Raw genomic sequence first — 27,400 nt, forward strand, 5'->3', positions numbered from 1 at the left:
CGCTCAGTGCGGGGCTGGAATTCCGGGTGTGGCCGCCCTCTGGCGCCGGGTGACCCGAGCCTCCCAGCCCCTGCGGAGGCAGGCGCCCGGGACCGACCCGTGCCTCTCGGGCTGCGGCAGACGCGCGCGGGGGTGAAGGAGCAGCAGGTGAGGACGCCGGCGCGGTTGGACCGGCAGTGAGGCTGCGGGCGCAGGGGGCTGCGGGCGATCGTGGCCCCCTCCCCGCAGGGAACCTTCTCCCGCCCTCCAGCATCCCCGCCGACTTTCACTGGGAGGAGGGCAGCAGGATCCGAGGTTGGCCCAGGACTTGGCTCAGCGGCATCCTCCCTTGTACTCAGAGACCCGGCCTCACTGTCCGTCCCTGGGATGCGGTCACCGGCCTGGGAGGGAGCAAAGGGGAGCAGGTCTTTCGCGCCCGAGTCTGGATTCACACCCTCCCCACCCCACCGAGATGGCGGAAGTTACCCATCCTGACCTTGTTGCTGGGGGGACTGCCTTCAGCCTTCCTCCCACCTGCCTCTCAGTTAGCCACTGACGCCCAGTCCTCCTTTGGACACGCTCCTTCGGCTTCCATGACAACCCCTACCCCTGGTTTTCTTTCTACCTCTTGGCTCGCTCTCTCCTAGTCTCCTTGGGGGACACCCCCCCCCAATCTTTAAGTCTTGTGCTCCTTCGGGTCCCAGATTTCTCTCCTCCTTCTCCGCCTCCTTGAGATATAATCCAGACCGTAAGATTCACTCTTTGAAAGTGTCCAATTCCATGGCTTTTAATAGTATTCACCAAGTTGTGCCGCTCTCCCCACCGTCTAATTCCAGAACAGTGTCATCACCCCAAAGAGAATCCCTACGCACATTAGTCACTTGCCATTTCCCCTTCCCCCAGCACCTTGGCAACCACTCATCTCCTTTCTGTCTCCACGGATTTGCCAGTTCTCGACATTTCCTGTACGTGGAATCAGTATGTGGCCTTTCGTAACTGGCTTCTTTCACTTAGCAGAATGTTAAGGTTCTTTCATGTTGTGGCTTGTATCAATCCGGCACCCTTTGCACGGCTCAGTAATATTCCATTGTGCGGAATACCACAGCGCATCTGCTCATCGGTTGATGGCTATTTGGGCGGCTTCCGTTTTGAGGGGCTAATTACCATAATGCTCTGAGCGTTCTTGTACAACACTTTGTGTGGACATGTTTTCAGTTCTCTCGGGCTGCATAGCTGGGAGTGCAACTGCTGGGTCATGTAGTAACTCTATGTTTAACCGGCTGAGGAGCCACCAGGCTTTTCCAAAGCAGTGGTACCATTTTACATTCCCAGCAGCAATGTATGAGGGTCCAATTTCTCTGCATCCTCGCCAACACCTAATATTGATTATGGTCTCCTAGTGGGTGTGAAGTGGTATCTCACTGTGGTTTTGATGTACATTTCCTTGATGGCTGATGACGCGGAGCATCTTTTCATGTCCTATTGCTCATTTGACATCACCTTTGGAAAAATGTTTATTCAAACATTTGCCCAGTTTTAGCTGGATTACGTCTCTTTATCATACGATTTTAAGAGTTCTTTTTAGGGACGCCTAGGGGGTGCACTCTTGGTTTTGGCTTTGGTGGTGATCTCAGAGTCATGAGATTGAGTTGTGAGATTGAGTCCTGGGTCAGACTCCACCTTCAATGTAGATTCTGCTTACGTTTCTCTCTCCTTCTCCCTGTGCCCCTCTCCCCATCTCCCGCACGTGCATGCACGCATGCGCGCGCTCTCTCTCTCAAATAAATAAATCTTTTTTAAAAAAAGGAATTCTTTTTTAAAAGATTATTTTAATTGTGGTGAAGAAAAACCATACCATAAAATTTATCATCTTAACCACTTATAAGTGCATCTGTACGGTTCAGAAGTGTTAAGCACATTCAAATTGTGCAATCCGTCTCCAGAACTTTTTCATCTTGCGACACTGAAATACCCATTAAATACCTCTCCACCTTCTCCTCCCTCCAGCCCCTGGCAACCACCATTCCGCTTTGTGTTTCTTTGAATTTGATACTCCAGGTACTTCATATAAATGGAATTATACAGTATTTATCTTTTGGGACTGGCTTATTTCACTTAGCATAGTGTTTGCAAGGTTGTAAGAGTTCTTTGTGTATTCTGGATATTAGGCTCGTATCAGATATATGACTTGCAAATATTTTCTCCCATTCTGTGGGTTGTCTTCACTTTCTTGATGACATCATTAGCACAAAAGTTTCCACTTTTGATGAGGCTCAGTTTTTTTCTTCCGCTTCCTGCGCTTTCGGTATCGTATCTTGAGAGACTGTTGCCTGATCAAAGGTCACAAAGATTTACACCTGTTTTCTTCTAAAAGTTTTGTGGGGTTAGCTCTGACGTTTTTGAGCTTATTTTTATAAGTGGTGTGAGATAGGGGTCCAACTTAAATCTTCTGCATGTGAATATCTGGTTGTCCCAGCACCACTTGTTGAAAAGACTGATCTTTGTCCCGTTGAAGTGGTTTCGGCACCCTTGTTGATAGCTTCTCTTCTTTGTGTATCCACTTTCCTAGCTCCTGTACTCATTCATGGGCCAGTAACTCCGAAATGTATCACTTTAGTCTGGACCTTTCTTCTGAGCTCTTTACTCCTATATAGCTTGGCATCTCCATTTAAACGTTTCTCACACAACTTCAAGACTGAGCTCATCATTGTTTCCTTCGAATATGCTCTTTTTCCAATATATTTTTCCCTGTTTCGTCTCAGTAAAACAGAGCAGTATCCTACTTGCTTAAGCCAGAAATCTAGACTCATATTTGACATTTTTCCCTTCTACCCCACATTCAATGGATCACCAAGTCAGGTTGATATCATTTGGAAATATAGATCCTGAATCCATTCCTGGCCCTCCATCCCCACTGCCACCAAGTCTGAGACATCATCTCTCCATTGCAATGCAGTCTCCTAACTGATCTGTCTCCATGGAAAAAATCTTAAACATACACAAACAAGGAGAGAGTTGTAGGGTGGATACCCATGTATCCATCACCCAGCTATAATAACCATCAACAAAAGATTGTCCCTATTTCATCAATACTTATCTCTACTCCCCCTTCCCCACCTCCTTTGGATTACTTTCAAGCAAATCTATGTGTCAGAGCGATCTCTTTAAGATACAAAGTTGATAGTGTATTTCCCTGTTTAAATCCTTTTACTGATTCCCCACTGCTTTTAAGAAAATGACAGAAACCCTTATTGGGGTGCACAGGGCCCTGCATGATCTAGCCCTGCCACCCTCTCCAACCTCATTGCTCCCCATTTCACTACTTCCACCCTCCAGACAAAGGCTCTGTTTATGTTCCTCATACATGCTACACACCTCTGGCCTCAGGGCCTTTGCACACCCATCATAAACACTATACAATGACCCCTCTCTAAATCTCTCCAGATACCCTCCCCCATCTGATTAGCATCCATTGGCTATCAGCTCAAAATGCCACTGCTTCTTAGGGAAAGCTTCCCTGCTTTCCACAGCTGAGTCAGGACTCCCTGATAGAGGTCCAACTAGGATTCTGGGCTCTTCTTTCATAGCATAAATGACACAGTTATAATTATGTATTGATTTATATAAATATTTGTTTCGTGTCTGTCTCTCCCACCAGGCATTTTGGGGATAGTAGCTTGCCTTATCCCTCTCAGTATACACAGTACTTACACAGAGCTGAGCGAATAGCAGACATTCAGTTGGTGTCTGTAGGAGGGAGGCAGAAAGGCTGGCAGCCCTTTGAGGACTGTGACCCTGCCAGCCTCTCCTGGGATAGGGGTTCCTCTGACCGCAGAAGAGTCGGTGGCCATTTGCAGTTCACCGAGTTCCTGGCTCTGCTTTGTTTTTCCCTCAGACGACACTTGCTTTCCTTCCTGGGCTGAGGCTCTCTCGCCCCTTTACAGAGAGTAACTGAGGCCCAGAGAGTGGGAGTGGCTTCTCTAAGCCCCCTCACCAGCGAGAGGTATGTCCAGGCCTGCCTCTCTGTCTTCCTGACCCCACACCCAGGCTCTCTTAGGACCCTAACACTCCTTCAAACCTGCTCTGTGCCCTAAGAAGGGCCTGGAAGGTCCAGAAAGCCAGAGGGATTCTGAGGTGGGTGTTATGGGGTAGTTGGAATTGGGGTGCGTTGGATGCTATCCACGGATGGACAGAGCGGACTTGTCCCGCGAGTAGCCACGCCCCCTGGCAGCCTCGAGTGGGGGCGTCCAGGCGGCTGAGGCTGCCTGTGGGCCGTCCCTCAGCAGGCCCGGCAGAGGGGGGCCACCGGGAGCACAGGGGTGCTCTGTTTCTTAATGAATGCAAGTCTGTTTTTCGACCTGAATGCCCAGCTTCTTGTCTGGACACGGCCAGGCCCTAAGTGGCCGGCCAAGAAAAAGTGGTCTGTGACCAGGTGCAGGGGTGCCAGCTCAAACAGATGCTGCCACAGCAGTGTGCACGACGGGATGAGGCCAGCAGCCGGCAGGCCACTCTCCGCAGAACCGGCCGCCAGCTCCACGCTGTGGCCTGGGCTTCGTGAGAAAGCCTGGGCTTCCCCAGCAGCCGAGCTTTCATGTTTCAGCTGTGTGTCCTGTCTGTCTCCCTGGTGACTGCTCTCACTCCGCAGGCCTTTGAGCTCTGGCCAGGAAGGGGGCCTAAGACCTTTGTGGGGGGGGTAGGGGTGCTGAGCTCGGTGGGGCCCAAGCTGTGGGAGTAATTTCTGGTGTCCCCTCGGGTGGGAGGCAGTCACTGGGTGTGGCCCAGGTGCAGAGACGGCCCTCCCCGCAGAGGCGCGCTGGCTGCAGTCCCGGGGAAAGATCCAGTCATGCAGGACGTGTGCAGAGCTCTGTGGGTGCCGTTTGGGGCCTGGCGGGCGCTGGTGCCTCTGTGTCCGCTTGCCATGGGCAGCTGCACTCCTAGGCATCCCTCAAGGGGCATGATGGGATGCAGAGGTCTCAGTGCTGCGGGCGGGGCGGGAGATGGGGGTGCGGCTCAGTGGGCCAGGCTCTGAGAACCGGCCCCCTGCCTGGGGCTGGGCCATGAGCTCTCGGATCCCCACAGCGGCCCTGAAGACATGCAGGTCAGAGAGGGGATTTCCCCCCACGTGATAGGGGAGCAGACCCAGAGGAAGGTGCCTGGGGACCATCCAGGAGAAGGTCAAGGGCAGCGAGAAGCTAACTTGAGTGACGTGCTCTTGCTCCAGGTCTTGTGTTTGTGCCCCGAGGTCCCGGGGCTGCGGGAACAAACTGCACCAAGGAGCTTCTCAGCAGGGAGTGTTTGTTTATTCAGTACACAGTTATTGAGCGCTTACTGCATGCCTGAAGCTGTGTGTGGGCTGGGGTAGGAAGGGAATAAGGAAGACTGTCTTCGTGGGGAGATAGCCACTTAAATGGGCAGTACAGCAGTGAAGATCCTGAGCAGACCGTGTGCGGCGGCAAGGCGGGAGGGGTCTGCTATCCCTGGAGCTACCAGCTCACCAGGCTCGGGGAGCGGAGGTGTTGGGGGACAAGAGCGAGAAGGTCTCCGTCTTGGGCAGGAGCACATTAGCTAAGCAGAACCCAGGAGCGAGAGCAGAGCCGGGAGGGCAGCTCATTAGCAATCCTCCCAAATACCTGAATGCTCGAGAGGAGTCAACCTGAGCACTTTATCCTGAATTCCATCCCTGTGAGCACCTGGGCCTTTTTAGTGTGCCCCGAGAGCTCAGAGCGGGATGGCAGGGCGGCAGGGGGCCCTAGAGCAGGGAAGAGGGCAATTGGGGTCCTTTAACTAGGGTGGGGCCGGTCAACCAAGCAGCTAAGGGCTTGGCGGACCAGCTCTGGGCTCCACAGAAAGACCTGGGCAGTGGGCAGTGTCTGGGCTGCCGAGAGTGGGAGATGGGGCCAGCCTTGTTCTTGGCCCTCCCGGCTCCCATTGGGTGGAAGGCCCGGGAGCCTCTGAGATCCCTGTAGGTAGGAGTTCTTGTTGGCAGCAGAGCTCAAAGGGGTCCTTGTTCAGGCTGGATGCAGCCACCTCCAGAGGGCTACGCCGGCTCCCATCTCCAGAACAACTAGCTCTCCCAGTTTGTTTGGTTCTTTGAGCAAAGAAGATAAAGGCTTGGTGGGTGGGGGGATGGGAAGGTGTCTGATCTAGGGAACCCCACTTCCCAGACAGGCCCCTGCATGGCTGTCTCAGCCCAAGAGACCTCCTTTGGTGTCCTCCAATCCCCGTCTACTGGGAGCAGTACGGGAGAGGGCCGAACACCAGGCCCGGAGCCCTCTGGGCAGCGTGCTGAAGGGACAGAGTGCAGGATTTCGGCCAGACCGGACTTTGAATTCAGCTCCACTCCTCCCCAGTTGTGTGGTCAGGAGCTGGTGCCTTACCTGTCTGGGCTGCCTCCTAGTCTGTATAGCCGGCCGGAAGCCAGAGCTGGCCTCAGGACTGGAGGTCGGGGGCCACACCTGTTCCCTGCCCTTCTCCCCAGGGGCTCCCTCCGCTGATAGGGCTTGACTTGGTTTGAACCTTCTGAGTCCTTCCCACTCCTGATCCTGAGGGCTCATTGGGGGTGTGGAGGGACCCAGGCCTGGGTGTCAGACCTCCACGGAATCCTGGCCCTGCCAACGACTGCGTGGGGGCAAGTCACTGGAGCCAGCCGAGCCTCCGCTCTCCACCCGTGAAATGCCCACAGAACCACCTGCCCCATGTGAGAGGCTGAAATGACAACGAGGTGTGCCATTGCAGGTGTGCCCTGGTTTGTGGGCTTTGGCCAAAGCAGGTGGGGGCTTCTGGGCTGGCGGCAAGTGCTGGGGCACCGGTGCAGAATTGGAAGGTCATGGGCTGCTAGCGGGGCCAACCCTCTGCTCTCTCCCAGCCTGGGGGCTTGACCTGCGCCCCACTGCTTCTCTCTCTGCTCCCTCTTCGCTTGTTCTAGACCCGGCTCCAGGGGCACCCGGAAGTTCTACTCCAGTGTCCCTGCAGCATGCCTCCCTCCTGGCTGCTCACTGCCTCTGGCTGCATGCTGCCCGTCTCGTAGTCCTGGTTAGGATTCATTAGAAATGGAGTTGGATGGGCCAAGGTCATGCCGTCCTCCCAAGAGGCTGCTGGTCAGCTTGCTGACTTTGCGTAAGAGCATCTGTGCTGTGGCGGTCAGGGTCATTTGGTCCAGACTGTGACGTCTTGGGAAGCAGGGCGCCCGGCCCTCCACCTTCCCATTCATTTCAAGGCCGCCATAGGTAGTCAGAGGGCACTAAGCACACTCTGGGCCAGGTGTTCTCAGGCCTGCTCCTGGGAAGCAGGGTTCATACCTGTGCTGAGCGCCTGCCCCTCCTGAGTCCTTTGCTGCTGAGCCGGACAGATGGATGGGGACCCAGCGTGTGCCCCCCCCGTACACTCAGGATGGAATTCAGCTGTGGGCTTTCTCCCCTCTCCTTGTCCAAGAGCAAAGCACTGGTCCTGGACAAGGACCGTCAGGGCAGAAAGTAAAGTGAGGTGCCGCTTCTGCGTAAGAAATGCTAGGATTCTTTTTGCAAACTACCTTTTGCCTTTTATCTTCAGGTTTTAGAGGACTGATGATAAGCTTGACGCTATCAGCATTATTCCAGTTTCCCTTTGGCAGAGGTCTTGTCCACCAGTGTCTGGGCTGTGTGTCAGGACTCTGGCCCTGGGAGGGACGTGGGGAGGCTCTCGGGAAGAACGCAGAGCCAGCGTCCGCTGCACGGAAAGCTGCTCCTGCTTCCTTGGCATGACCTAGTAAATGTGCTCTGTGACCTTAACAGATGAAGGAAATCTCTCTGAACAATGTGATTCCTGTCTTGCCGACGTTGTTCCTGGAACTCCAGAGGGGCAGAGCCCTAGGTCCAGAGCCCAGGCAGGGGGATTCACCCTGGATTCCAGGAGGTGTGCTTGTGGCTCCCTCTGAGCCGCAAAGAAAGGAGAGACGTGGGGGCCAGATTCATCCAGTGGTTTCTTGACACTGGTTGCGTGTTTCAGATCCCCTGAGAGCCTTGAAAAGCCTGAAACTGAACATACTTTATGACCCACCAATTCCAGTCCTAAGTGTTTACCCATAGAAATGAATGCTTGTGTCCACACAACAGGTACTGGAATGTTCTTGGCCGCACTTCCGCAATAGGCAAAAACTGGAAAACTGCCCAGATGCCCATCTACTGTCAAATGAATAAATCAGCTGTAGTACGTCCGTGTAATGGGATACTAAACACTCATGAAAATGCACAGTTTACAGCTACACACAACACCGTGGAGGGGCCCCACAAACGCATTGCTGAGTAAAGGAAACCACGTGAAGGAGTATGTGTGGTACGATTCCTTTCACAGAAGGCCCACGGAGGCAGAGGCCATGTGTGCCATGGAAGCCCGGATGACGGCCATCCTTGTGGGTTTCAGGGGGAAGGGATGAGGCCGGAGGAGCAGGGGGCCTTCTGGGGGCTGGCTTCCAGCTGGGTTCTGTTTGTGAGATGCACTGAATTGTACACTTATTTTATGTGTGCTTTTCTGTATGCAAATTATTCTTTAATAAGAAGTTGAAAATATGTAGTTACCTAGCTGCTCCCCCAGAGGCTCTGATTTAATTGGTGTGAGACAGGGCTCGGGCATCATTTTTTGCTTGCTTTTTGAAAAAGCTCTACGTGTGATGTTCATGTGTCACCAGCAGGCCGCACATCAGAGTTGACCGGACGGTCTCTCTCCTCCGTGAAGGAGGTAGTGAGCTGTGTGCCGGGGTGGAGGTGGGCCACCTCAGTGGGTGGTGGGTTTTGTGCTTTCAGGGACGTGCTGCTAAGGCGTGTTTTTTGTTTGGAAGGGGGCTCTACGTGGAGGTCCCTGGGGCCCAGTGTCCTGGCTGGTGGCTGAAGGGGTGAGGGTGTCGCTGGGCCGGGCCCTGAGAAGGGCTGGCAAGCCCCACAGGATGCTCTTATCTCGAATGTCCAGGAGAAGTCAACTTGGGAGCTGCCCCCAAGTTGCCCCAGGGGACCTGCCAGTGACCATGAAGGCCCGGCTGGCTCAGGCTGCTAGGCCTGGCTTTCTGTTCCAGCCTGGCCTGGGTATGGCTCCTGCCAAAGGCTTGGAGGAGCCCCGGGTGGAGGTTTGCCCTGGGGCTACGGAGGGTTGAGTGTGGGCAGGGGGGCTGGGTAGGCTGGAGGAGTGCTGCCTAGGCACAGGATGGCCCAGGAGCATGCCGTCCAATGAATAGTGCAGTGGAGGCAGGAGGGCCCGGCCTGTGCTTTCCCCAGATACCACATCCCATCCCGTCTGAGCCACTTTCTCCTTTTGCTTATGTCTTCTGCCTCCCACTTGAGCTCCCCCTTTGATCAGTCGGCCAGCCTGGACTGGGCGGCTGGTGGTGCTGGGCCAGTGCTGACTGCCTGCTCCATGGGCGAGGTTCTGTCCGTCTGCAGGGACCCTCATGGGCCCCATCCGCTGTGCCTTCTGTCCTGCTGCCTTGCTTTTCCCTCCCCTCCTCCCTCTGGGAGTGTCACCATCTCTCTTTCTCTGTCTCCTTCCCTCACGGAAGCAAACACTGGGTGCCTGCCGTGCGCTGGGGATACAGGGATGTATGAGACACACCCCTGGTGGAGCTCAGAGTCGACTGGGGGCAGACGTATGTGTAAACAGACAAGCACACTTTGGTGTGGTAAGTGCTGGGACGACAGCATGATGGAGGGGATGAGGGACCACAGAGGAGGGACTGACCAGCTCTGCACAGGGGAAACCAGGGAAGGCTTCACAGAGGAGGTGACATTGGAACTGGGGCTCAACAGATGAGTGGAATTCCCCAGATAGATGAGTGCGGAGAGGAATGCCGGGTGCGGAGGACGCGCCGCTGGGGAGGGCAGCTGTGGCAAGGAAGCTGGGACTTAGGGGAGGCTTGTGGGGGAGCCCAGGAAGGGAAGCAGGGCGATCAGGAAGGCCTACAGCGGAGGCGAGAGGGAACTGAAGAAGGAGCGGCGGCAGCAGAGCGGTGGGATCGGGTCTGGGCCCAGGGTGGCTCTGTTGGCCGTGCAGACACAGCAGAGGGCCAGGCCCGTGAGCAAGCTTGTCGCCAGCATCCGCGGAAAGGCTGGTGGCAATGTGGCTGGCCCGCGCAGCAGGAGTGGGGGAGGTGGCCGGTGTCATGGGTTAAGCAGTGGTAAGGCCCTTGGGGCCTTGGGGAGCGATGGGTCCTAGGGGTGGGGAGGAGCCAGCTGCGGATTCTGGCTTGGACCCAGGTGGCAAGAGGGGCCTTGCAGGGATGTCGGGCGCACGGAAGGAGGCATGTCTTGGGGGATGAGCCCGAGCGTGCTTGGTGGATGCGTCCTGATGGCGGCTGAAGCTCAGGAGGAGAGGGGGTGTCAGATTTAGATCTGAAAGTGCCCGCGGGTGGAAGCATTCTGAACTGGGCGGCATTGAGAGCGGAGTGCCCGTGGCAGGTGTCCCGTGAAACCTGGTCCGTGAGTTCTGCAGTATGCAGCTCGGCTCTGGCACCTCTGGGTTCTCTCCTCGTTGTCTCTCTCTTCCTCTCCTGCTCCTGGCCCCCCTTTCTTGACTGGCCTGGCTCCTATCCTGACATCTCCCCCAATCTGCTAGCTGCCCTTCCCGGCCCTTTCAGCAGCCCCACGCTGGGCTCCGGGCAGGATAAGCTCAGTGAGTGTTTGTGGAAGGAATGAAGGAAGGCTTGCGGGGGGGAGGGGCAGTACCTGCCGTGTCCTCTGGGGAGACCTCCCACACCTTGGGACCCGGCTCAGCACGGTGAAAGGGCCCCATCTGAGGTGTTCCCCGACCTTTCCTACCCCCTCTAATGTGCAAAGTATTGGGCCTCCCCTGTTGCCTCCCCTTGATGAAATAATGATATTTTGGGGGGCTTTCATTGAAAAAACAGACAGGGATTTGAGGACTTCTGATCTTACCCCACAGAGTGGAGTTGGGGTGGGACCGGCTGGGCTGGGGTATCGTTCACCACACAGAGTAACCGGCTTGAGGAGGTCTGTGTGGGAATGCACTGAGGCTGCCAGCACAGTGGGGGGACCCAGGCTGGTCCCCCCATTCTCCAGCTTCCTGCTCTTGAAGCCTCCTTCCTGGCCTTCTGTGGCAGGGCCCAGCGGGTCCTGGGGGCTCCCCACCTGACTGGTTCTGTGGTGACCACTGTGCCCCAGACCTATGTGTGTATCTGACTTCGCTCCCGAGTCTTCACTCGTCTAAACACTGCAGGGGAGAAGACTGACTGGTAGAAAGCCTGACTCGATCATTCTGAAGCCGGTGCATTTGGGCCCCAGGCGGGGTGTCTGTATCAGGAGCGATATGAGGCCAGCCAGGAGGGACCGGCCTTCACAGATGGACAGGTAGGAACGGCTTGTAACCGTCCTGTTCATCACGCATAAGGGAGTGTTGCTTTTAAGTTTAAAGATATTTGAGAGTCATTGGCTCCCGGTGACTGTGTTTTACCCCCCTTCTCTTCTTCCTGGAGGTGCTGTGGGGTCTTTTGTTTCTCTCATGGTCCATCCCTCCTGCAGCCTCGCTTCCTGTCCCCACACGGTCATTCCTCAAACGTGTCATGTGTGCCTGCCGCACGCTGGCATTGCCCCCAGTTCAGGGCCTTCAGTGAGGGAGGAGGCAGGGTCCCTGCCACGCCGGAGCCCCCAGAGATGAGCAGTTCTGAGTGGGAGGCAAGTGCCTCTGAGACCATGGCCAAGGTCCTTCTTGGGGTCTCTCTCTATCCCTGGTCCTCTAGGTTAGAGTGTGTTCCTTTGAGCAGGCCCCACATCCTTCTCTTTCCTGGTGGTCCAGGAAAGCTCACAGGCTGCAGGGGTTTGACTTGTACACACTCCGGCTCGGGGGCCTCTCCAACCAAAGCACGGGAACCAAGTGAGGAACCGAGAGATGGAAGACGTGGAAGGAACCTACCGCACAAAAACGGAACGAAACCACAGACAAAACTAAGAGGCAAATGACACGCTGGGAAGGATGTTTGGAAACATGATAAACTAAGGATTAATATTCTCAAAAAAGCATTTGACACAAATCAATAGGACAAAGGTGCAGATCCTCCTAGACAATGCGCAGGCGCAGTCCCGGTGGTTCACGTGTCTACATGGGAAGACGCGTTCAACCCCTCGTAAGCAGAAATAGAAATGCAAATAGCATGTTTCCACGTATCGAATTTGCAAAAGTGAGAGAAAGAATAGCAGGGTAAGGCCTGGATGTCGGGAAACGGGCGCCCTCACGTAGCGCTGACGGCCGTGGTCACCAGTAGAGCGTGTGGAAGCACTTTGGGGGTGGGTCTCAACAGCCTGAGGAATATGCCTTCTCCACCCACGAATCACACTTCTGAGAACCTGTCTCAGTCATGGCCAGGGACACGGGGAATTCCTCATGAGATCATGTTAAGCAACGGAAGTAAGACCTACGTATTACAATGCATAATTCCATTCACATAAATTCTATATTTATGCATAAGCCTTTTCTTTGGGTGACTTTTGAAGAATTTTTTTTCCTTCTGGGTGATTTTGATCATCATATTTATATGTTTTACCTTTTTCATATTTTCTATAATGAGCATAATAAAAATCAAGAGGGGGAGGGAAAACCCTCTTGAAATGTGAAATGATGGAACCAAAGAAACCTAGACATTCCCCGTGGGGGTCAAAAGGGTCAAATCACTAGCAAAACTTGTCACCTTGCAAGATTCAGGAAACCTATGTTGATGTGTGTACCGAAATTCTCCATAAGGGGAAGGGCAGAGGTCACCAGGTCACAGGGCTGTGGATGGGCTGATTTGGGGGGTGAGGTCACCTGGCTCTTCACTGTGTGATACTGGGGCCAGCCGGTCCCTTGGCTGGTCTGTTTCCTACTGTGTACACAGCATGGTAAGGGGTCAGACTAAATCATCTCTGAGGGTCTTGGCAGGTCTCGGCTGAGTGGGCAACTCCGTTCTTGAAGAAGAGAACTTTGACTTGTCCCAGTGACAGAGCTGAGAGGTCCTGTGGGCTGGTATTTGCTAGCCTCAGGTTCCAGCTTCTTATCTGCCCGGGATATTGTAGCCTCGTTGTGACCACCGCGGTGCCCTGCTTTGGCTCTGCTTTTGGCCACCCTCTCTTCCTGTCAGCTTCTGGGCCCGCTCAGTTGGGGGTTAGTCGGACTGCTCAGGTTTTATTGATTCCTGGCCTGTCTTAGGGAGGACCCTATGCTTCGGAGCTGTTTAGGGGAGGCATGAACTCAAAAGCCACTGGGAAGCCCCACCTGCCCAGGGAGATGGTGTCTCCTCCCTCCAGGGCCCTCTCTCTGGGACATTTTTGAGACGGTTTGGCTCTCAGGGCCAAGGGGCCCTGACTGTCTGAAGGCCACCAGGCCACCTCCTGGTGTGGGGCCCCTCCTCCCCTCCCAGCCTGCAGTTACCTATGGGCTGACTGGAGCCCCTCCCACAGCAGCAGTGCACCAGTCCCTCAGCTCTGCTTTGGCCTCGTGCTCAGCATCCTTTCCCAGATCCCGATGGCTTATGGGAGCGCTGCTCGGGCACCTCAGCAACTTACACTGTCAGCCGTGAGCAAGTCTTTGAGTCCTCCTTCCCACTGTGCTTTCTCAGGGGTGGGGCCGGAGTCCTACTTGCCGGGTGCCCCACTAAGGTAGGCTGATTTTCCTTCCGCTCTGGGCACAAACTGACCTGCAGGCTTCCAGAAAAGGTGGCATGAGATTGCCGCCTCTGTCAGGAACCAGAAGACTCCTGCCTAAGCTGCCGCCTCTGGACGGTGACATCTTCAGCCTCAGCCTGAATAGCAGGGCCGGCTGGGGTGCGGGCAGAGGGGCTGGGGCCCATCCGTGGTGGAGCTGGGAGGGGAAGGTGTTCCCGTGGAGCCCCCCTTCCTGATGTGGGCCTGTTTCTGCTCAGCAACCAACAGATGCATGGAAAGACGGCTTCTCTGAAGAGCACTGTGTCCTGCTCAGAGAAACTAGCCAGGGTCCAGGCACCCGTGGACTCCAGGTGAGACCCCTCCCCGGCAGATCTAGCCACGGATGGGGGGTGGGAAGCCCTCAGGAGGACCTTAAAGAAGGGGGCAAATGAAAAAGAAGGAAATCTTGCCATTTGCAACGACACGGTTGGAGCTGGAGAGCCTGATGCTGAGCAAAACAAGTCAGAGAAAGACAAATACCATATGACTTCACTCATACGCGGAATTTAAGAAACAAACCTAACGCGCCAAGGGGAAAACAGGAGAGAGGCAAACCAGGGAAGAGACTGTGAACTCTAGAGAACACACGGAGGGTCACCAGCAGGAAGGTGGGTGGGGGGACGGGTGACATGGGTGATGGGGTGAAGGAGGGCACTTGGGGTGATGAGCTCCGGGGGATGTATGGAAGTGTTGGATCACTGGATTGTACGCCTGAAACTAATATTACACTGTAGGTTAACTAGCTGGCATTTAAATAAAAACTTAAAAAGAAAGGGGCAAAGGGGTTAAAGAAAGGGCAGAAAGGGGACCTTATGGCAGGTGTTAGGCTGGGCATAGGCTGCCCCGTGCCTCTTCCTCCCAGTCCGGGGCCTGTCCCAGCACACGGGGACCAGCACTCCAGGCTTCTCAGGTTACCAGCCTCCTCCCTGCCCACCTGCCCTCAGGCCAACCTGGCCAGGGCAAAGCTTTGCGTTCCAGCACCACCCCCTCTCCCTCAGCCTCGGTAGCCTCTCTCAGGTCAGGGGAGTCTGCTGAGCGCCAGGCTGCCAGGAGGAGGGTGCAGGGAGGGCAGTCGTGCTGGGATCATGGCCCATGGCCAGGCCCCGGAGCCGTGAGTCTGATATTTCCACCTCACCCGCACCCCAGACTGGTCCCCATCCCTGAGTCTCTGCTCACCTATCCTCGGGTCTGCTCCTCTGCTTATCCTTTGGCCAGAGAAGTGGGAGAGGGTTTTGATACCCAGGGGTGGGCAGCTCCTAAGCCTCTCTGGAAGGTTCACATGGGGCAGACAGATCTCCTGGGGGGCCCGCGGGCCACTGCTGTCTGGGAGGAGGGCTCCCAGCATGCAGGAGTGCCCGTCCCCCGGGGCTGAGCTCTATACTCGCTGTTGTTTATCACCTTGCTGTGGCTCCTGGAGAAGGGCCTCAGTCTTCAATCTCTCCCCCAAGCTTCTGGCTTGAAGCCAGGGCAGACCTGGCTCTGAGGATGTATGGGCAGAACTTGAGGGTTCCTTGTCCCTGGAATGGAATGTCTCCTTTGCAGTCTGCACTGGCCAGAAGGCTTGAAGGGTGAAGAGATAAAGAAGTGTGGCCGAGAAGGGGTAAGTGTGTGGAGGCCGCCTTTTCACTGCCCACAAAGGGCGGGGGGGCGCGCTGGGCTGCCTGAATCCGGGGACTGTTGGCTCCTTGGTTTCCAAGGCCTGTCACCAAGGGAAACCTGAGTGAGTGTCCCCTCCTGGGTGGGGGTGGTGCGTCTCCCCCTCCAGTCATAGGCTGCCCGTCAGGACCTATTGTCATTGTCATGTTACCTAGAGACAAGCTGTGCTTGGAACTCAGCCTTTTGCCCCCTCTGGCTATTTACCGACTGGACTGCTTCGTGCAAGTCCCCAGAGCCCCTGCCCCCATGGCATTATTTCCTGGTGGCTGGTGCAGGGCCCCTTTGGTGGTCTCATCCCCCAGGACTTCTCAGCCTCAGCTTGTGTGTTTGCAGACACTACTGAGTAAATACAACCAGCAATACCACAAGCTGTTTAAGGACATCCCCTTGGAGGAGGTGGTTCTCAAAGGTGAGCTGTCTCCCAGGTGTGGCTGGACAGGTGCCTGGAGGGCCTGGGGCCCAGGTCCTCTCCTCCGGAGCCTCCAAGGCGCAATTTTGATATGGGAACTGGCTGCCCTTTGGATGTGGTTGGGCCTGTTTTCTTCAAAAGTATGAGAAGACAGGCCAGATAGGGGCTATGAAATGGAATTTATGAAAGTTTTCTTGAGGCCATGTCAGGGCTTCCAAATTTTATTTCTGTTCCACTCTTATCAATGACTGTTCTTTCCCACTTGGGCCTCTCAGTGAGCATGTGGGAGCATTTGCACAATCCAGGCCCTCTCCAGGGCAGGGCAAGGAGTTCTGCCTGAGGGAGCCAGAATCCAGGCTCAAGGAACACTTCGAAGCATGAGTAGGGAAGGAGGAAAGCTCTAGCAGTTTGGTGGGCTCAGATGGGGCCATCAGGACTCTCGAGAAGGACTCAGGGTGCTGGTGGAATGGGTGTTTTGGGGCCTGGGGTCGGGAAGGGGGATTCTGAGGAAGGCGGTCCCTGAGGCTGGGCTCTGGACTCCTGAGTGTGAGGACGCAGGCCCTGGGCCTTCAGGGTTTGCTCATGGCCATCTTCTTTCCTGTGACTTCCCAGTGTGTTCCTGTGCCCTCCAGAGAGACCTCCTTCTCCAGGGCCGGCTCTACATCTCCCCCAACTGGCTCTGCTTCCATGCCAGCCTCTTTGGCAAGGATATAAAGGTAGTAATAAGTGGTAAGGGCTGCAATGGGCTCCATGAGGCCGCAGCCAGGAAAGAGACAGGGCCCCTATCCTATGGGTGTCAGGCACTTGGTGAAGTCTCTCACTAGGAAGCATCTCACCTGGTCTCCAGGGAAGTAGCTTCACCCCTTCCAAAACAGGGCCCTAATTTAGACTCCAGAGTCTAGAACAGTTCACAGCTAGTTTATTCTGCCTATGGGTGCCTCTGAAATGCCTTCAGAATCCGAGTGGGATGTCACACTTTGGGGGAGCCATAATTGTGGCCAGGTGGTAGCTCAGGGAGCTCCATTACTGGAGTATGGGATTCACCAGGGCAACCATCCTTGGCCTCCTGGATAACAGGGTGAGAGCCCGGAGCAGTGTATGCTGCCCAGGCCAGGGCAGGGCAGTGGGACAACTGGAAGGGGAGCCTGCATCAGAGAGTGGAAAGCTCACATATTCTCCCACATGGGCCAGGCTTCTCCATGGTGTCCATGCTTGGCTAACTGCCAGTTGTGGCTGGGGCCCTATGCAGGAAGCAGAGGGACCATGTCCTTTGGCGTGAGTCCTGAGAGAAGCATGCCTGTCCTCCCTCAGGTGGTCATTCCCGTGGTGTCTGTCCAAATGATCAAAAAACACAAGATGGCGCGGCTTCTTCCCAATGGCCTGGCCATCACCACCAACACCAGCCAGAAGGTCAGTGAGTCTCCGGGCCAGCCATCCCTTGTTAATCTCCCCATCCCAGCCCCAGGATCCTGACTCTGGCACTCTCCCCAGACTGTACTTACCCTGCCCTTTTCTGTTTTCTTTTTCTGTCCCAGTACATCTTTGTGTCACTGCTTTCCCGGGACAGTGTATATGACATGCTGCGGAGGGTCTGCACACACCTCCAGGTATGGAGCTCCGGGGCAGGAGTCGGCCAGGGAGGTTGCTCAGGCCTAGACTGAAGTCTTGGGACAAGGCTGTTGGGAGCGGTTGGCCTGTCTCTCCAGCACAGGGACCAGGGGCAGGGAGAGGGGAGTAACGGGCTCGGGCCCAGTGTATCTGGGCTTAGCCCTTTGACTGGGTGTCTATGCTTATGAGCATGTCTCTTTGAGGCCGGTGGCCACTGTGTGTCCCCATGTGCATGCCCTCCTGGTGCTTCTTCAGTGTGCAGACGGAAGCACGTGGCTGCTGCCCAGTACGCCCGCAGCTCTCTTTGGCCCATGGTGAGGAAGTGGGGAGGGGCAGCAGCATGGGCAAGTATGTTGCCCTGGATTCGCCCTCTGCTCCAGCATTAACCAGGGGACCCCTGCAAACTCTGGGAGCTAGGCTTTACTGACTCAACGTGGCTTCTCTGGAGGTAAAGCTCTCTCGAAGAGTGCTAAGGCCTCCTCACTCCTGACCTTGGCTGTTCCCGATGGACAAGTGACCCCAGTTCCCTTTCTTCCTTAGCCTTCCAGCAAGAAGAGCCTGAGTGTAAGAGAATTTCCAGAGGAACCTGAGTGCGAGTCTCTGGTGAGAGCTGAGGTTGGAAGCAAAAGCTGCTGGCGTGAGGGAGCCTCTGGCTCTGAGCCTTCAGGGCCTCCCGGGCAGTGGCCTGCAGCACAGAACTGGGGCTCCAGGCTCAAGAGCCAGTGGCCATGCTATGCCAGGGGGTCCCCTAGACCTGACGCCCTCCATGCCATGCAGAGCCGCTAGGTCCTGGGCAGATCTGCTGACTTTCTGAGCAGGACAGTGCCCAGGTTGGATCCCACACTTTAGCAGGGTCAGGAGGGCCTTCCAGGGGCTAGGGACGTCCTCGGGGAAGAACTCCAAAGGCTATCACTGTAGAACTCAGACAGACTCATTTGAGATTTGCCGAGGTCCCAGCAGTTTCCTTTGCTGCTGGGGTTCTGGGTAGGCAGAGCTGAGTTTCTAGAACAGTGATGGGGATGGAAATGATCCCAGGGTGTTTGAAGTCTCCTTCACTAACCATTAAGCATTTAGCCAAGCATACAATATGCACAATACTATACAGAGGATAGAAGGTGCTGTTCCCATTTTTATTGGTGGGGACCTTAAGTACCCCCTGCTAAGGTCAGTGATGTCCTTAGGGCTAGAGTCCAGATTAGAAGGACTTATCTCAGCTAAGATATATTGTGCCAAGCCTTCTTGGACTCAGTGGATCTGAGCCCGTACGTGGGTTAGCTCACATCCTAGATCCCACTGTGGCTCTATACCAGCAGTCTTCAAAGACATTGCTCCCTGGAAGAATGGCTGGTCCCAGCAAGGGAGCAGATAAGAGAGACGGGAGGTTGCTATGGCAATGGCGTCCCTCCTTCTGGGTACCTGCCATCATGCTTACTAGGTATCCATATTGGTAATATCTGGAAAAGCTTTGATAAACCTAGTGTGGGCCTCTTAGGACAAGTGAGATCCCAAGGGTCATAGAGAGTTTCTCCTGCCTTCTCTGCAGGAAGTCCTTATCCCTGAGATGAAGTGGAGAAAAGTGTGCCCTGCCTCCAGGTCCCTGTCCCTCCCAGACAACATCCCTTGTATCCCTCGGGCATCCATGGACTCCACGGACAGCTTCTTTCCCTCCAGGACGCCTCCAGGGTCTGGTGAGCTCAGGGTGCTCGTCCATGACATCTGCTTGCAAAGACCAGGCTTTCCCTGCCCCCACTTCTGCAAGAAGCAAACATCAGAGCCAAAAATGCTTCTGAGAGCTGTTTCTTACTTTATCCAAATCCACAAGGCAAAGCCAAGCCAAGAGCCTAAGCAGCTTTCAGAGAGTGGGGGGAGGCGGGCATGCTCCTTGCCCGGGCTGGGCTCCTGCCTCCCGCCCCACGAAGATGCCTAACTGCTCTCCTATCACAGAGAAGGCCGTCTGTGAGGAGGAGAAGCTGGAGGAGGAGCCCAGGAGCGGCGGGGAGCTGAGGCTCTGGGATTACCAGCTCCTCAAGGTCATCTTTGTGCTGTAGGTGACTACATTGGGGGCGGGGGGTCAAACTCACACGGTGTCTGGCTGTTTGGAGCAGGGCCTCTGTGTGTGGGGAGGTCACTGCCCAGAGGGAAGGGAAGGTCCTAAGTCAACTGAGAGCTGCCGCGGTGTCTGGAGGCTACATGGCAGGCCCTTCGGCAATGAGACAACGCGCCTCCAGTCTTCATTCATGCACCCCCGTAATTTCGGGTTAAGGCTGTGCAGTAGGGAGGGGCAGGATATGAAGCTATTGAGAAAAGGAAAGTTGTACAGGATTGGGGAGGGGTCAGCTGACAAAGTTGGAGAGGGCCATCGGGTAGACTGGCGGAGCCGCGGCCTTCCTGCCAGCCATGTTTAGAGCAGTTGTTGGAACCCCAGACTTGTCTGTAGTTCTGCCTAAGGACCAGCAGAGTGGTGAACGTGGGGAGGGGGAGGCGCTTTGTGAACGGCCAGCCCCTGGCTTGCCCTCACCTTACCTCGTGACCTTCCTCTGGTCCTCCCGGCTGAGTTCCAGCTGTCAGCCTCAGCACTTGCTGGGGGAGCGGGCCCACCACCTTAGGGGATAATCTTAGCGGCCTTGAAGGAGGCACAGGACCAAGGTGGCTGGTCAGAGGGAGGGTGGGCTCAGTTTAAGGACCCAGAATTCCTGCTGGGCTTCAAGGACACCGCCAGGGGGACGAGTCTCAGGACCCCCACGTGGCCTCTGGGCACAAAGATGTCCAGGCCCAAACGTAGCCAAAGGGCAAAGAGTTCTTTACTTCCTCCAGTTGCAGGAAGTAGCTTTGTCCCCATTACTATTTTTGGTGAGCCTCTAAAAATGTCTTTTTTTCCGGATAAGATATCCTTCTTATCTCTCTTTCTCCAGGATCTGCTTCTTGGTCATGTCCTCATCCTATCTGGCGTTCCGCATCTCCCGGCTGGAACAGCAGTTATGCTCCCTGAATTGGGATGGCCCAGTCCCTGGGCACAGGTGATGTCCTGTCTCCTCCTAATGCCTCGGGGAGTGGGGGTAAAGACAGGAGCCAATACTTATGGCCAGGCTGCTTGTTGTCCTGGTTGGATTTGGCCCTGCCCGTGAGCTGGCTTGACAGCTCAATCTGGCAAGCAAGGTTGGACGGAGTGTGCAGGGTACACAGATCGTGCCCTGATCAGCTCTCTTTGGGGGGGTGGGGGTGGAGAAAGGCTCTACTGACCTGTCTGTCTGCCTTCTAGGCCCTTTCTCTGATCTGGGAATCTCCTGTGTGCAGGTAACAGCCACCTTGGCTTCTCCAAGAAGAATGCTCTGGGTGCTAAGGTTCCACCAGTGACCCCCGTGGTTTATGCTGCTGTTGTGCTGAGGCTGAGTATGAAGGAAAATACTCCAGATCCTTCCTCCTCCCCTCAACCCTTATCCCTCCTGTTTACAAAGCTCCTACAATTTGGGGACTCAGACACAAAGCCAGATTCTTGGAACCAGCCGAGAAATTCTGTATACTAAGCTTCAGCAAGCACTTGGAAAAAAGAAAATCAACTTGTTTCTTGGAAACAATGTGGCACAGAGGCAGAGCACCAGCAGCCACCCAAGGGACAAAGGCCATCTTTTGATACCTGGAATGCAGCTCTCCACGGTCACGCGGTTCACCGCAGTAGCGGGACAGAGGCCCGGACCCAAACCACCAGTGGGGCTCTGCTCTCTCCCAAAATCCGGTGCTCTCACTGGGGCCCCTGAGAGTCCCTGCTCTGGGGCCCAAAGGGCTTCTCTTCAGGGGGCTGGGCACCTGTCAGGCCAAGGGCAGACTGGGGAAGTGAGGGGAAGCTATGAACAAGGAGAGGAGGGTGTGTGGCTAGGGTTCCAGCCCGAGGGGAAGGTTCATGCCCTGTGCTGAGGCTCCGTTCTGGCCCCTCATGAGGAGGCTGGCTGAACCCGGAGGACAGGACCGCAGCAGAGGACGGCGGCAGGGGCTGCGAAGGAGGGCAGAGGTCCAGCATTCTGTGTCCTTAGCCGCCACTTCCTGGTGAGGCAGGTAAACGGGGCCTGTGATCACTGTGGTCACAGGCCTGGCACTGCAGCTTCCCCTGTGTGCTCAGACAGTTCTGAGGTGCCCCAGGCGGCAAGTAGGGGATGGGGGGATGGGGGACGGGAAGGTCGGCGGCTTTGATTTGAGCTCCGGCTTTGTACTCCCTGCCTGCCTGCCTGCCTGAGAGGCCGTGACCAATAGCAGCCTGCTGGGGGGTGTGGCTGGGCAGCGGGGCGTGATGGTGTTGGGGCCCCACAGGGCAGAGCTCACGAGTCTCACCTGCAATCAGTGAGTCGCAGGCCATGGGGGAGGGTCCTCCGCTCCATGAATGAGGTGGGGGTGTCCAAGGTGAGCCTGGTATGGTGCAGGGACCGGGTCAAGGGGTTCTGTCTGATACCCCTGGGGACGAGAGAGGCAGGGGAGGGGAAGAGCGGACACAGTGTAGCTTTGCCTTAGAGATTCCTCCATCTCTGCCAGGCCTCCTCCCTTCTAAACAGCTCCTCTGTGCCTCAGGCTCTGCCTGCTTTCCCTGGGGCTGTAAAATGCTAAGACAGTGCCTTTGTGGATTCTAGAAGGGCCTTAGTGAGGAGGTCAGAGGTATCAGGCAGTGTCACTGGTGATGGGGTGAGTGGGGTCAGAAACAGTCACTGCTTTTCCTTCTTCAAACACCTGAGAGGTTAATCAGGGAGAAATCCAAGTGGAAATTCGTTATCGTGGAGCCATGATTGTCCTGTTTATGGCAAACCCAAGTGAGGATGTGAGGGACGGTCTGTGGGTGACCAGTCCCTAAGCTCAGCCTAGTGGTCTCTTTATCCTCCCCCGCTGCGGGTTCTAGGATGAAGCTTAGGGCCTGCCTGGGGGGGTTGCTTGTACCACATTTTGTGTGTCAGGTGAACTCATATTCTGTTCTCCCACAGCACCACACGGGATAAAACCCCATCCTTTTTTTGGAACCCGCCCCCTTCGTCACTCCTTTGTATCCCATTTTCAGGGAAATAGTCCGACTTGCCCCAGTGTCTCCCCGCCTTGGTCCTTGCTGAAGGGCAGGAAGAATACGTCCATTCTCTGAGCCTTGCTAGATTGAGCCAGAGGCTCATGAGAGGCCACCAGAAGTGCCAAGTCATGGGTAGCTGTGCCAACATGCTGCTGAATCTGGTCCCCAGCCATGCCCCAGGCTCAGAAAGGGCAAGAGGCCTGCTATAGGGCAGGTGGCTCTGGAGGTCCTCTTGGGTCCAGGGATTTCAGTGGTGAGTGTGCCTGTCGCTCTGGAGGGCCCTCTCTCCGTTTCTCCCCTTTGTTCCTCAGCCTGGTCCTCTGGAGCCAGTGTCCTTTCTGTTGTGCTCGTTTGTAAGCTATGTGTATTTATACACACCTGCTTGCACTGGCTGATGCTCTCTGCTGCCCTGAGAGATTGGTTCAACTATCCTTGGGTTGTTCCAGCATGGCATTAGCCTTTGAAAATATTTTAAAATACAAACATTTGATTTTTCTAGTGTCCTGTGGTATGGAAAGTTCATTTTTATCTTTTGACTACTCACAAAAGGTACTTGTACTGACATATTTGGCACCAAGGAGACTGGCGGAGCCCAAGTCATTCCCAGAATCTCAAGCACTCTGCAAATCTCACAAGGCTGTAGCCGAGCTGCCTCATACTTCAGGCAAATGGGAAGGGGAAGCGCGGCCACAGCAAACCCCCGTCGCCCTCTGCCTCTGTTGGGTGGGCACCGAGAATGCTTCCCTACTTCTCTTGGGCAGCTCCAACGCAATGTCCCTGGCTTAAACGGTACTGTGCTTCTGATTCAGGAATTCAAGCCCAGAATTCCGAGCCGGAAAGTCCCTGTGTCCTTTTCTATGACATCAAGCCTAGATTAGGCAGGTTAAGTTCCAATGTGGGCCACATCACCTTTCTTTTCCCCTAGGATGACCCTTCTAGTACTGATTCATTCATTCAGCAAATACTGAGCCCAGACCACAAGCCAGGTACCATGCCAGGCACTGAGGGTATAGCAGTGAACATGCCAGGCAATATCTCTGTGTCCCCACGGCACTTCTGCTCCATGTAAACATAAGTTCCAAGTAAATCTGTAAATGAGCAGGGTACGTGAAGACTGTGGTCAGGTTCCATGAAGGGAGAAATGGTGATATGACAGTAGGTAGGGAGTTGGCTGTAGATGGGCGGTCAGGAAAGGTTCTCCAAAGTGACATTTAGGTTGGTGTTAAAGGATGAGGAACCAGCCACGGGAGGAGCATTTCGTGGCAAATGGATCAGTCACTGCAAAACGTAGATGAGAACGCATATGTCTCTTCTGCACAGAGAGACTCTGCATGACTGTAGGACACTGCTCCGGGGGAGACTGATGTGGAAGGAGGTTGCAGAGGTCAACACCAACGACATATACAGCCAATTAAAAAATGGGTAAGGAACGTGAACGGACGTTTCTCCGAAGAAGAGATACAGATGGCCAACAGGTACATGGAAAGACGCTCAACTCCGCAGTCATCGGGGAAACGCAAATCAGAACCATGGTCAGGCGCCATTCCACACGCATCAGGACGGCTACTCGAACAGAAGACAAGTGTTGGCGAGGGTGTGGGCAAACTGGAGCCCTCATGCACGGCCGGTGGGAGTGTAAAATGGTGCCGTCACTGTGCAAAACAGCATGGCAGTTCTTCAAAAATTAAAGGCAATTACCACGTGATCCAGTAACATCACTTCTGGCTGTGACCCCAAAAGAACCGAAAGCAGGATTTTGAAGAGTTTTCTGCACACCCATGTTCAGAGCAGCATTACTCATAATAGCCAAAAGGTGGAAGCAACCCAGGTCGGGTGTCTATTACCAATGAATGGGTAAACAAAATGTGGTGTATGCATATAATGGGATGTCATTCATCCTTTAAAAGGAGGAAAATTCTGACACATGCTATAACGTGGATGAACTTTGAGGACATTTTGCCAAGTGAAATAAGACAGCCACAAAAAAACAAACATTGGGGCGCCTGGGTGGCTCAGTGAGCTGAGCCACTGACTCTTGATTTCACCTCAGGTCATGATCTCAGGGTCTTGGGATCGAGCCCCACACTGGGTTCTGTGCTCAGCGGGGAGTCTGCTTCTCCCTCTCTGTCTGCTTCTCCCCCTCACACACTCTCTGCCTCAAATAAGCAAATAAATCTTGAGGAAAAAAACCAAGACAAACACTGTATGTTTCCACTTATATGAGGTACCTAGAGTGGTGACATTCATAGAGACAGAAAGTAGAATGGTGGTTGCCAGGGACTGGGGGGAAGGGAAGTGAGAGTTATTGTTTAATGGGCACAGAGTTTCAGTTTTACAAGACGAACAGAGTCCTGGAGACGGTGATGATGGTTGCACAACAGTGGGAATATACTTGACACTATGGAACTACACGCTTAAAAATGTTTAAGATGGTACATTTTATGTGTATTTTACCACACACACACGAAGAGGTTGGAGAGGTAAGCAGGCAAAGGGAGTTGGGGTTTATACAATCCCTGGGTACTGCTGCTCCGATCTGAGTTTGGAGTCTGTAGGATAAGCGGTTGCTGGAACCAAGTGCTTCCTTCTGCTAGAGGAAGTAAATACGTGAACACCGTACGCGGGAAAATATGGCTGAAAATCTACATAATATACTCCCTTTCCATGATTCTCAGGGTTGGTTCATAGCAGCAGCATCACAGAGAGGGCATATAATCTTTATCGTTTTAAAGTTGAAATGAGCTAACTTTATAAGGAGGAAACAACTGCCTTAAATTTGGAGAGATTGGAGGAAAAAAAAAAAATATATATATAATGCAGGAACCTAGGTTTTACAACATGGGTGTAGCCAGACGAGGTGGGGTCATGGGAGGAGCAAGAGCTCTGGTGAAAAGGGCATTCAGGAATGAGGGGAGCTCTGGCTGAACTGTACCCCACAGGGGTCTCCTGCCCCCACCCCTACTCCCGGCCCCCAGCCAGCCAGCTTTGGCCCTCCTACCTGGTGGCCATGGCATTAGGACCCCTGTCGAGCTGGGCGAGGTCATAAACCCGGGCTGCTCCTCTGTCCCAGCTGCTGGGCTGCAGAAGCAGGGCATCCTAGGGTAGAGAAGCTTCCCAGAGAAGGCTCTCCGGTTTGCCTCAGGCGGGGACTGAAGCCCCATCTCCAGGCTGGTCTCTTCGAGGGGGAAGAGACGCCACCTGGGCCACTAGGTGGCAGCAAAGTCCAGCAGGAGCTGGAGCCACAGAGGCGAGGAACAGCCTTCATTCTCCTTGGTCAAAGAAAGTCCCCCCACTGTCCCCTTGTGGGGTGAAAACGGGCCAGGTCTGCTCCAAGTCCAGTGCATTCCCTATCCAGCGGCAGAAACGAAGCTCTGGCAAGCTCCCGTGGCCATTTCTCCACGGTCTCCTTTGGTCCTTTCTCGTTGCCTTTCCCTCTTCTTTCATGGGGGGGTTGGTGGGGACGAGAATGGAACACGTTCCCAAGGGCTCTCCAGACCTGAAGGTCAGGCCAGTAGGGAGGCAGAACTGGCAGGTGTGAGAAGAACCAGCATGTGCTGTTTGTGGGTGTGGGGGCGGTGAGGGGGTGGGTGGGAAGCTCAGCTTCTCTTCCAACAAGGACATAGAAATCCCAGGTTTTCCCCTTGACCTGCCCTTGCTGTCGGCAGCATCTTCCCTTACTCAGGGCGCATAATTACAGAAACCTGGCTCCAGCAGAGCGCCATCTCAGGAGGCCACAACGCTCTTTCCCCTCCTACCTTTATTCAGAGATGGGAGGCTAGACCCCAGAGGACAGAGGATTCGGGTTTAGAGGTTTAACCCTGCTTTGTCCACCTAAAGTGAGAGGGAAGGAGGTGTTTAAGCCTCTGAAATGATCACTCAGAGAAACCCGAGTGCGTTTCCCTGCGTGCCTGACCTCCACAGAGCCAAGGAGCACCTGGCGCCCAGCAGGCCCAGCTTGCCGGGCCGCCTTTGCGTTGGCAGCACTCCTTGCCTTCCCGGAATGTGTTCCTTCTTGTTTGCCACTCAGTGCCTGGCCCGAAGCCAAATCTGGGCTGCTCGGAATACCAGGCCCCACTCCCTTCACTCACAGGATCTGAGACAACGTTCTCTTCCACTTGGGGAAAGGCCAGGACCTCTTTGCAGCCTCAACCCGCTGGTGCCCACTTCTCTAGGGATATCAGAGTCTCCGGCGGCTGAGAGCCGAATCGCTTAGGGTTGATGCAGCTGGGACCCCCGCAAAGCCGAGTGTGGCATATTGACATCCTATCCTATTGGCAGCCTTCTAAATTGGGCCAGAGTGGGCAAAGTGTTACTCATAAGCTATTCATTAACTTGTTAAATGCAGAAAGGTTGGCTTAGGCACCACTTGGAGAAAATGTGACACCCACTGCTCCTGGATTCACTCTAGCATGAAGGCGTGTTAATTGGTGTAGAATTTCTGATGCAAGTTTTTCTTTGCTGTTAGTTCCAAATACCAGGCTAGTCTGAATGCATGCTCTCTCCAGTACGTAACTACTATTAAAAGATTTATTAAGCACATTCTGTGGGCTCCTGATTATATGTTTCTATAGATACTATGAGACTATAATTTTCTGAGCACTTAACAGGGTACCAGGCCGTGTACAAGGTGCTTTTTATACTCATGTCATTGGATTCTTAATACAAGGATCTCTCAATACAACAATACAGTTTTCACACCTTATGCTGTGCAAACGGAGACCGAAAGGCCAGAACGACAAGATGGAACCCTTCAGGGAGTTTACTGGAGAAACAAGGTAGAGGGAAGAGCTATATAACAGCGTAAGACACATGAGCCCAGGATAAGTACAGAAGGGAGTGGTGCAAAAGGGGACAGACTCGTTGGCAAGGGGTGTGCAGCATGTGTGGGCTTCAAAGAATGAGTAAGATTTGGATCAGAGAAGCGATGTGGGGAGGACCTTCACAAGGTACGTGTGTGAGGGATAACATCGCTAGAAGGACGATGGTGTGGAACGCGGTGCAGATGAAAGCTTGTGCGAAGCAGAGTTCCTGCTGGGGAATGAACACATGAGTGGGCAA

The 27,400-nt window shown here is 54.6% G+C and overlaps 1 protein-coding gene across 1 annotated transcript in view; it reads left to right on the forward strand.

The window, feature by feature from the left end:
* The window catches only part of GRAMD2A (GRAM domain containing 2A), a 30,377-nt gene extending 10,052 nt beyond the window's left edge, over positions 1-20,325 (forward strand). The window contains exons 2-11 of the mRNA XM_040643034.1: positions 13,850-13,942; positions 15,174-15,231; positions 15,621-15,696; positions 16,309-16,412; positions 17,008-17,106; positions 17,232-17,303; positions 17,845-17,907; positions 18,848-18,992; positions 19,138-19,348; positions 20,217-20,325. Coding sequence (XP_040498968.1) covers positions 13,850-13,942; positions 15,174-15,231; positions 15,621-15,696; positions 16,309-16,412; positions 17,008-17,106; positions 17,232-17,303; positions 17,845-17,907; positions 18,848-18,992; positions 19,138-19,348; positions 20,217-20,325 — 1,030 coding nt within the window. The remainder of the gene's footprint in view (positions 1-13,849; positions 13,943-15,173; positions 15,232-15,620; positions 15,697-16,308; positions 16,413-17,007; positions 17,107-17,231; positions 17,304-17,844; positions 17,908-18,847; positions 18,993-19,137; positions 19,349-20,216) is intronic.
* Positions 20,326-27,400: the final 7,075 nt, after the last annotated feature.

The sequence above is a fragment of the Ursus maritimus genome, unplaced genomic scaffold (assembly GCF_017311325.1).
Source record: "Ursus maritimus isolate PB19 unplaced genomic scaffold, ASM1731132v1 scaffold_27, whole genome shotgun sequence".
Taxonomy (NCBI): Eukaryota; Metazoa; Chordata; class Mammalia; order Carnivora; family Ursidae; genus Ursus; species Ursus maritimus.